At 44.6% G+C, this 10,938-nt stretch overlaps 1 protein-coding gene across 2 annotated transcripts in view; it reads left to right on the top strand.

The window, feature by feature from the left end:
• Positions 1-4,155, top strand: part of RWDD1 (RWD domain containing 1) — a 33,008-nt gene extending 28,853 nt beyond the window's left edge. For both annotated transcript variants that reach the window (XM_019520054.1, XM_019520055.1), the window contains 2 exons: positions 634-696; positions 3,839-4,155. In XM_019520054.1, coding sequence (XP_019375599.1) covers positions 634-696; positions 3,839-3,951 — 176 coding nt within the window. In that variant the 3' untranslated portion in view covers positions 3,952-4,155. The remainder of the gene's footprint in view (positions 1-633; positions 697-3,838) is intronic.
• The last annotated feature ends 6,783 nt before the right edge of the window (positions 4,156-10,938 follow it).

Raw genomic sequence — 10,938 nt, 5'->3', positions numbered from 1 at the left:
GGTGATCAGTTTCCCCTGCCCTCAACTAAAACTGGGGATTTTTGACTGGGGCATACTGCTGCTGCTGGTATTTAAACTCAGAGGTTCCTGGCAAGAGGGCCTTGATTTTTTTGTTGAGCATCATGCTAATTGGCAATTTAGGTATCGGGAAGGAAATTTTACAGAATAGGAAGGACTGTAAGATTGCTTACCTTCTGCACAGTGATGCACAGTCCTTTTCCTAGTTCTCTAAGAATTTACTAGCCAAATCATTTCTCTGTTGTTGGAATGGCAGAGCACTGGCAGTGCCCTCATTTCCCTTGTTTTCAGTTATAACACGTTATAGAATACTTTTAGTGTTTTAGGTTTTCTGCCCTGTAGTTGTGTGCAAGGCTTGCATGTGGCTTTTTTGGAAGGGGCTGGGAAATGGGGATGGGAATCTTTCCGTAAATAGTTGCCTAAGAATGCAGAAACGGGAAACAGTGTCCCAAGAGGTCTTTTCTAGTCCTGTATTCCTAAAATACCAGAGGCCCAAAAATTATGGCTTCAGTCATTAGAATTCTGAATACACATGCTAATTTCTCCTTTGCATAGTTTTAGTGAATGTATTCCAAGCTGTTCCTCTTCATTTTTTCCTATATTTATGCCTTTCAGGAAAACAGCTGTTTGAAATGGATCATAATCTTGACACCTCTGATATTCAGTTTTTGGAAGAAGGTAAATCTTGTTGTTTCTGTGTCCATTCTTAGAGATTCAGTTATAAAAAAATTAAAATGCAAATAATGTTGATAATATAATATTCATACCACCACTAATGTTGGCAGGTGAGCTGTTTGACAAGAGAGTAATGGTATTACTTGGGGATCAGTCTTAGGACCTATCAGCTGCATTCAGATGAGTGCTCACATTTGTTTCTCCAGGGACAAGCAGCAACAACCCACCTTGTGCCTGGGGAATGCCTGTGCCATGCATACTCTGGTGCGCAGCAAGTTACTCTGGGTGGGGTAGTGGAGTTTGGGGCCAGCAACTGAGTCACAGTTGCTGGCCCCAGCAGCCTTATCTAGGGTCTGGGAGCCTCAGGGATCTGCAGCCATGGCACTCCTGCAGCAGGAAGCCTGGCTAGTGGCCAGAATGTGCCTCTGACCAGCCAGGTTCCAGTTTGGGGCTGCACACACTGCCACCACATGCACCACCCTGTTTTGTTTTGTTTTGTTTTGGCATGGTAAGGTAGTTGCACAAAGAATGCTTGCATGTGCGGTATGTGGTGCCATAGACAGGTCTGCAGTGCCATATACCACACCTCTGTGTTCATCTGGACAAAGCCATCCTGTTTAACATTTTTATCAGCTGCCTTGGTAATGGAACTAGGATGTGTCCTCATGAAATATGTGGACAATACTAAGGGCCTTGTATCATGTGACCCTTTAGCACATGTTAAGTCTTTGCAGTGTTAAAATTAGAATATGTTCTAATTGCATGGTAATGTTTACAATTGCAGTTGCATGATAATGTTTATAATGATCTCTAACATGCACAGCTTGCTGATTGTCAGTTCCAGCCCCTGCACTGCACCAGTCTTGAACTGGCTCCAGTGTAGTCCCAGTCCCAGTTCAGACCTACAGTCAGCTGATTGTTGGTCCCAGCCACAGGACCCTCTGGAGCTGCTGGCATCTGGCTGATGTCGTGGCTGGGTGAGGACCCCAAATTGCTTGTAATATCTCTGTGGAGCAGTTTGACAATAGCTGGAACATGCATTACTTAATATGATGCATAGTAATATAAGTGTGCTACAATATGAGTATGCTTAGCATGTGTTTCACTGCTTGAATGTGCAATTACTCACATTTTAGGTTCATTTAATGCATGATAAGGATAAGACTGGAGACAATTTAGGAAGAGAGGTGCCTATGTGTATTAGCTGACTGTAGGTGGAGCCGCTGTGAAAGTGCTAGGCTGATTCAAGTAAGGTATACGGAGTAGATCATGTTGGTACTAATGCAATACAAGGATACCCCATCTAAAATACAGTGTGCTGTTCTGGTCAGTAGCGTTCAAAAAAGATTAACTTGAACTGGAACCAGTTCAAAGAAAAGCTGGTAAGAATGGTAAGGGAATAGAGATCTTTTTATGTCAGATTGGACTAAACTGTGTGTGTGGGGTGGGGGGGATGGCTTCTCTTCCTTTGTTGTGTAGGGCGTGATATTTTTCCTAGAATTTTCTAAACGCATAATAGCCAATTACTTCCTCTGTCATTGCAGTGGCTGTGCCCTTGTCTCTGCTTTTACCTGTGACATATTATGGGGTGTTCTTAATGCTTTTGGGATTGTGCCTCATATGGTTTTGTGTGAGGGTCTGAAGTGGTGATTGGGGTATTCCTTGGATAAATGAGTTGCGTGAGAATGCACAGGTTTGGACCTTGTGACCCAGGAGCCCCTTCTAAGTATGCGGTGTATGGATCCAGTCCAAGACCCACAGGCAGTTCTGCAGGCCACATCTTTGACACCTCTGCTTTAAACTATAGCATTCACTTTTAACCAGACGGTGCCACTTACTCAGGGTGCAAATAATCCTGCTGCTGCCAGCGACAAAAATACCGAGTAGATTTAAATAGAACAGGGTTTGGTCCTCAATGAAGATCATTGCTCTCATGTTTGGTCATTATGCAGGTGGTTGTAACAGCAGTATATGTGAAAAAACAAGAAATTTAGGCTTAATTTCACTTTATCATATAATGGCCTACAGTAACTTTGGGAAATACATTGTATGGGGAAACCCAAACCAGTTCTGCATTATTTTTAAATGGGAATAGTGCATTATAAGAGGCTCTTCTGGAATATGCACAGGTGAGCTTGGGATTTAAGTGACCAGAAGGTGTCACTATTGTTCCATGAGGAAATAAGCAGTGACAATACTACATGTTTTATCCATTATTTGCTTTCATTCTTGCATTCACTTAAAACACACAAGTACACTTCTGCCATCTTTAAGACTTTCAGGAATCAGAGCACGACATCTGAAAACACTTTTCAGAGACACATCTAGCTATATCCAATTGTTGCTGTCTTCTTAAATGCATCTTTTCTGTGAAAGTAAAATTCAAGCAATAGTTCTATCTACTCTGCTATATTCGTTTGACAAAATTATTTACATAAATGTAAAACTTTTAAAATGTGTGTTTCAGAGTTCTTCCACAAAGCTGGCTTCCTTAATACATGATTTTGTTTTCCATATGCCTAATCGATAATAAGGATGGATGGATTAAAGAAAGTAGTTGATTAAAATAGTGTTATTGCATAGTTCTAAATCTGCAGGATGCAGAACTAGGCTGTGCATTTTCTTTCTGCATCCCAAGAAAGACAAAGTCACAGAGTGAAGATGTGTTAAATGAGTTTGGCAAAAGTTAGGATGATGCTAAATGTACTGTGAACAGGTAGTCTTGAAACTTTACAGTGCATGTTGTCTGATCAGCATTCTACTGACCTGGTATAAGTTAGGCATACTCACATAATGCCTCTTCAGTGGTTGTAGTCCTGAAGGCAGTAGTCCTGAAGGCATACTCACATAATGCCTCTTCAGTGGTTGTAGTCCTTATTTAATTCCTCTGTCTGTGTTTTTATAAGACTAGAATCATACTGAGCATGCAGCTCCACAGCAAAGGTAGTCAGAGTCAAGGGGACTGTGATATTTTCTGTAGTGCAAGGAATGACTGAAAGGTTTCAGGATATGCCCACCACCTTCATCAGCCTCTAAAACTATGTATTTTCCTTTACTTTCTAAAGTTGAATGAAATAAAAAATGTAATTTTGTTCATACATCCATCAAATTAATAAAAAATAACTATTTTTTTTCCTTCCTGCAGCTGGAAACAGCGTGGAAGTAGATGAATCCTTGTTTCAGGAAATGGATGACTTGGAGCTGGAGGATGAAGATGATGACCCTGATTACAACCCTGTTGATTTAGAAAGTGACTAGATTGAATTTACTGAACTGGCTGTATCATCGGTGTGTGTGGACACACTTAACGAGGGAGGAGCAGACAGGAAAGCCACAGTATCTGTGGCTATACCAAGCATGCATTGGTTTTCTTCTTTTTTTTTGGAGGGGGAAGAAAACCAAAATACTTCAGGAGAATGCTCTCCTGATTCCTTTCATTAATAAATTGACTTTAACATTTCAGGTGTGAAATTTTGGGCATATTTTTTTCTGTATGAAGTCTAGAAACCTCTATTTTCTCTTCTCTTTCCCTTCCCACCTTAGTGATTGTCCTGTACAGAGGTAAAATGATATACAAGGTGAAAAGATGCAGTCAGAGGCACCACCTGTACTGCAGTACAAAGACATGCTGAGGTAGAGTATTCTGCCATCTCTAGGCTAGGGTTTATGTGAATATTTTGGTGAAGGAAAAGGTATAGAGTTTTAAATACAGTGCTTTTAATTATGTGCACACATAGCTGTAGAGAAATTCGATGGTTTTAATCATGAAGGGTGTGGACAGAGTGAATATACAACTGTTATTTACCAAGTCCCAGAATACTGGAACTAAGGGGCACCCACTGACATAAACAGGAGACAGATTTAAAATGAACAAGAGATAGTACTTGTTTTACACAGTGTGTAGTCGACTTGTGGGACCCATTACCACAAGAGGTTGCAAAGACGGATAGTATAGCCAGGGTCAAAGAGGGACTAGACAAATTTGTGGAAGATAGATCCATAAATAGCTATTAAACAGAACAGGCAGGGATATATCCTCTAGCACAGTGATTTCCAAAGGATGTGTTGTAGCACGTGTGCCATGAGAGCAATGGAAGTGTGTGGTGAAATCCCCGTATGAGGAGGTAAATGCACTCCTCCCTTATCTGAGTGGGACTTCCAGAAATACCAGCTGCAGCTAGAAGCTGAGGAGCGCAAGCTCAAGCATGAGCTCTAGAGCTGAAACAGATGAAAATGGTGGAGAAGGAGGTCCAGCGCCAGTGCAAGCATGAAGCCAAAGAGGCAGGGCTCAAGCACGAGCACGTGCTTGAACTACTTCAAAAGCAGCATGAAACCAGAAGCTGGATTGATTCACCTTGGCCAGTGGCAGTGGCACCACCCAAATTGAAAACCCCAACCTTTCCCCGGTTGAAAGATGGGCATGATCCAGAGGTGTTTTTAGGTAATTTTGAAAACCAAACATGTCGCTGGAACTTGGAAGAAGAGGAGTACATGTGATGTATTGCAGGGCAGATAACTGGCACCACATCTGCCATCCTGAACAGCCTACCCTCCAAGTCAGTAAATGACTATAATGCCTTTAAAGAGGCAGTGTTTGAAAGGTATAGGTTGGGGCCAGATCATTTCTGGAAAAACCCGTAATAATGACTCACTGCCGAGTCAATCCTTGAGTTTGCAGCTCAATTGGAGGATTTCTATTTGAAATGGAAGAAGGGAGTCAAAGCTTATACCGTGGAGGAGGTGAACGTACTCATGATGCTAGAACAATTCTATTTCAAGTGCCCCAAAGACATTAAACACCTGGTCAAAGACAGGAATCCCAAAACTGCCAGGGAGGCTGCTAGCTTTGCTGAGCAGATGTTGCTAAACCAAGAGGAGCTGAACAGCTGACCTCCCCACTTTGGGAAGGAACAGAAAGGGTTCCACAAAGCAGGGAAGGAAGGGGCAGGCCCAAAATGGGAAAGGGGGCCACCTTCTGCAGAATGCAAGGCAGCCCCAGATTTGGTTAAGCCAACCAATTTGGAAAAGAGGAGTAGCTATAACTGCGGGGAATCTGGCCATGTCAGGCCCAAGTGCCCAAAGCTAAGCAACAAACCCAAGCCAGTCAGCCGTGCAACAGCTGTAAGCAGTGAGGAGGGAGACCCAAGCCACTCCGAGGGGTGTACCTGTTACTACAGATTACAAACCCAGAGGAGGTGATGGCTACTCACCAGACTGAGATAATGGTAAAAGGGAGAACCTTTGTTGAAGAACTGGATGTGGGCCAGCGGATCATTCATCAATGCCAACCGCATTTTGCCTGTGGAGGAAATGCCAACCTTGTTTCATGGCAGAGGAAATCGAGACTCTTGGGGAGAAGTTAGAGGACATCCCCAAGGATGAAGGTGCACTCCTTACAGAAGCACCAGAACTCCCCACTGATTGCTTCGCCAGACGAAAGGAGTTCAATCACAAGGTTCTAGAGCAGTGGTCTCCAAACTTTTTTGATCGCGCACCCCTATCGGTAAAAAATTTTTGAGCATGCACCCCCAACAAATGTATATTTATATAAATATACATATAAATAGAAGTTCTAAAACCATCATCTTGCACCCCAATGGATCGTCTTGCATGCACCCCACTTTGGAGACCACTGTTCTACAGGAACCCAGCTTGGAGGGACTCCAGCAGATGGTTCAGGAGTCAGAGACAAAGTTCACCCCAAAAAAGAGGGAACAGGTGGTCTGGGATGAGGGACTCCTCTATTGGTTGTAGGTACCAAAGAACCATGCCAAGACCTGGGAGCCCCATTGCCAGCTCATAGTACCTCTTCAGTTCAGACAACAATTGCTTTCCATGGCTCATGATTTACCTTGTACTGTTTACATAGGAAGGGTACAGACATGCCAGCAGCTGCAGGCAAAGTCTTATTAGCCCAGGATTGCCCAAAATATGGCAGACTACTGCAGATCTTGTGAAACGGGCCAGCAGATGAGCAAAAGTGGGGACAAGAGAGAGGCTTCCCTACAGCCCTTCCCTCTTATTGAACAACCCTTCCAAAGGCACAGAGGACCAGAAATGAAAGGGTATTTATTAGGGGTGCACCCATAGAAATCCTGGGGGCTGATACCGATAGCCAACATGTAAGGAGGCGTGTGGGCAGATACCAATCTGATATCCAATACAGCTGCCTCCAGGTGGTAAGTCTGGTGTGGTGGAAGGGGCGCAGGGTGGGAAGGGGTGTGGGGGGCAGATCAATACCTCCCAGGCTGAGGGAGGGGGCATGGGCAGGCACTGCATAGTGGGGCAGGGGGAGGTGCAGGATGAAGGAGTGGCTTGTGGGGTTTGCACCCCACGAGGGGGTGCCCCCGGATCTGCATGGGGCGGGGTGCAGCTGTAGGGTGCTGGAGCTGACACTGCACGAGGCTTTTCTTGGTGGGGGCTGGGCTCGGAGTAGGCGCTGGCAGGAGGCTGCCGCCCCCCCAAACGTTGCTGAAGCGCTGCGCTGTGGCCCGCCGCCCAGCACAGCCCCAGCTTTTCCCGGCACTTGGGTGGCGGTGGGGCGTCCAGCCGGGGCCACGGCGAAATACAGAGTGCTCCGAGCCCGGCCCCACGCAGCACCTGCTCTGGCCCGCAGCTGCAGCCTGCCCTGCACAGACCCGGGGGCACATGCCCCGCCGCCGCCCTCCCAGGGTGCAAGCCACGGTGGGAGCCCCCCAACAAGCTCCGCCCCGCACCCTGCTCGGCAGCCCCCTCCCTCACTGCAGGGGGATTGACCTTCCTCTCTTCCCCTTGCCACATAGCAGCTCTCCACGCTGCCGGCTTTGCTCCGTGCTGTGCTGCGGCTGCGCTCAGCACGGGCATTTATTGGCCAGATTATCAGTCCCGTAGGGCCGATATCCAATACAAGCCATTTTTCATACCGGTACCAGGCAGATATCAGACGGATGTATCCGTGCACTTCTAGTATTTCTGTACGTATATTAGGCTTTATATTCTCTTGGTTAGGGCCTTTACTTGGGAGGGAGAATCCTAGTTTCCAATTTCTGCTGCAAGGACTGTGCTTGCGTATGGAGCCGTGCATAAAATGCCCCTAGAAGAGTTGCTCTGGGGCCCAACAAATATTCTTAGGGGTGTGTAGATTTGATTTCCACAAGACTAAACATGGAATCAAATCTGGATCTTCTGCTTCCCAGGTGAATACCAGGCCATTCGATCTGGCCTGCTGGGCCCCTAAAAACTTAAAAAATTAATATTTATCTGCCCCTGGCTCCTGTCAAAGATGATAGGAGGCAGGGCAGTAGGATCGAGGGAATGCCACAGCAGGACCCCCCGACCCTGCCCCACCAGCTGGAAGCCCTGGCCTAGTCAGGCCTTCTGGCCTGGACCGTGGGGCTGTCCGTGGCTGCACCAGCGTGGGAAATTCAGGTAAGAAGGGCAGGGGAAGCAAGGCAGGGCCGCAGGGATTGCCCCAGTCCTTGGGGCTAGGACAGCTCCTGCATGCCCGCTCACTCCCAGTGCCCCCGCCCCAGCCCTGTGGTACAGGCAGGGAGCAGCGGGCAGCCCTGACCCCACATGTCCTACGCTCGCCCTTCTGGACTGCCCAGCGGCAGCGCAGATTGTGCTCAGTGCAGGAGGAAAGCGCTCCCCGCTTCCAGCGTTCCCTGCTGCAGCCGGCCACAGCCCACGCGGGGCTGTCCTGGCAATGGAGCAGCGGTGGCAACTCAAATGTTGAGTCCAATATTAAGTCTTTCCCCTCCCAAATATTATAAAAGTGTTAGGGAAAAAAAGTCATCCAAAATTGGACTTGACGTTTAGTCATGACTAAAAGACAACACTAAATAAAATTAACATTTAAAAAGTCTGTGTAGGACCAAAACAAAGCTTGGAATTGAACCTGAATTCCAAGAACGCCACATTACAAAACCTAAAATAAAGTTTTAATAGTGATGGGCTGTTCCTGGTTAACATGAAGGCAGCTTGATATTTTCAAATTACTGTCTTGTAGGGGGAAAACATAATGTTTAAGGACTTTTTCTTCATATAGCATCTACCACAGTGGAGTCCCGATCTGGTGTGGGTTTTCTAGCAGTTAAAGTGAAATTAAATAAATAAAGGAGATGAGACGATTACTGGTCATAGAGGAGGGGAACAAGAACAAGTAAAAATGCAGAACGGGAAGGATCAAGAAACATATCCTTCCTGCTCACCAGCTGCTTTATCTGTATTGTACTTGGTCAAGGGATTTCAGGGGGAAAAAAAAAGAATCCCTTCAAGGCACAAGTGGCTCTACGAATCATATGATTATTCTGAAAACTTTGGGATGGATAGAAAGTAAGTGATTCTGCTATGGTGAGGGAAGGGCTTCGGGAGGATATTGCAACCAGTCTTTAAATTTAAAGAAGAATAAATTTCTAATAAAGTGTTATTTGCTGATTTTTTCAGAAGTTGGATTTAACTATGAACCTATTGAAGTACATTTGAAGTGCCCCCAAAATGTGTTTTGATAGTATGGTATTACTCCCAAACTCACCAAAAAAATAAAGTATTTCTTTTTCAGGAAAATGAAAAATATGATTATTGCCATATTGCCTAGGCAGTGAGTGCTTTGTTTTTATAAAAATCTGATTTTGTGTTATACTGATATTCCCCCTGGACACTAACAAACAAAGCAAATTATTAACCACTGAAACCAATTAACCTTTTTTACACTAGATAAGAGGCACATAACTAGAGAATCTGGCTTTTCTAAACTAGTAGTTAAATATTTCTAGTCAAAACACATGTGAACATTAACTTGATTCAAACAGTTCCAAGATTTTGGGTTCATAAACTTATTTCACCCCTCTTTAGCAAATATGTCTTCAAAACAAAACAGCGAAGTAGCTCAAAGTCTGAAATGTGTGTAAATATATACAGAAAAAGAAAACCCAACAATAAAACTTTTGAATCCTTCATTTCTCAGAGGCTTGGCAACCCCCTCACCTCTAGTCTATTAGAACTATTATCTGAAATTATTTTGCTTCTTGGTATTAATAATCTGATTGACTCAAGCACTAGCACATATGAGTACTGAGTATGTTACATAGAAAGGAACCCAGAAGTGCTTCATGTACAATATCTTCAAGATGTCTCTAAAATAAGATCTTAAATGATATTTTCTCAGAGAATGAGTTGAAATCCTTATGCCAACATGTTTACTGAACAGGCATGTCTTTCAATTTCCATTTATAACTGATGACCAGTATCAACCATTTATGGGATCTACAAGAAAACAAATATGTTCTGCTCTCCACCGTCTGTGTCCAATACAGCCACTCCTTCTAATTTAAAATATCCACGAAGTTGTCGTTGTTTTTGCTTTGAGACGATCACTCTTTTCTCACCATGTAAATTGCTAATTTGCTTCTTTCGGGGTTTTTTTTTTTAGAATTGCCCCCCCCCACCCCCCAACGACAGGTTCAAAGAAATGTCATTTCCATACTGATATAGCGAGTGTTATATACATTAGGAGTTGTCTTTTGTTTTTCCCCTCCCTCTGTAGGTTGGGGCTCTTCAGTCATCATTCTGTTATGTGATAAGGCTGTGCAAAACAGCACTATTCCATTTCGCCTTGAGTTTCGAGGTTTCAACGGAACAGCTTTACATTTCAAATTTTGTTTTGATTCGAAACAGCTGTTCCATTTTGCATTGTCGAAACAGTGAGGCTGTTTTGATGTTTTGCTAGATCGGGCTGGGAGCAGGCAATCAGTCCAGATGGGCTGACTCCCCATCCCCAGCACTAGATCAGGTGGGGGCGGGGAGTCAGCCCAGCTAGCTTTCAAAAGAAAAGCTGATGTATAACAGTTTTTACAAGTGATGTTCAGGGTTTTCTTTCTCTTAGAACTTTTCCCCTCCAATTCTTTTTCTAAATTAAGATGAAAGTACTAAAGATTTATTAAATGAAAAATAAAAGGTGTTCCAATGCTCCACGTCCACTTAGATTCATAGATGTAGGGTCAGAAGGGACCTTGTAGATCTAGTCCGACCCCCTGCCCTGGGCAGGAGAGAAAACCAGGCTCAAATGACCCCAGCCAGGTAAACGTTGAGCCTCCTCTTAAAGACCTCCAGGGTAGGAGCCATCACCACTTCCCTTGGAAGCTGGTTCCAGATCCTAGCCACCCTGACTGTGAAGTAGTGCCTTCGGATGTCTAGTCTAAACCTACTCTCTATCAACTTATGGCCGTTATTCCATGTTACTCTGGGAGGCACTCGGGGGAACAAGGT

Source organism: Gavialis gangeticus, unplaced genomic scaffold (assembly GCF_001723915.1).
Source record: "Gavialis gangeticus isolate Ggan-Ray unplaced genomic scaffold, GavGan_comp1, whole genome shotgun sequence".
Taxonomy (NCBI): domain Eukaryota; kingdom Metazoa; phylum Chordata; order Crocodylia; family Gavialidae; genus Gavialis; species Gavialis gangeticus.
The sequence above is the reverse complement of the archived record's forward strand: the minus strand, read 5'-3'. Positions and strand labels throughout refer to the sequence as shown.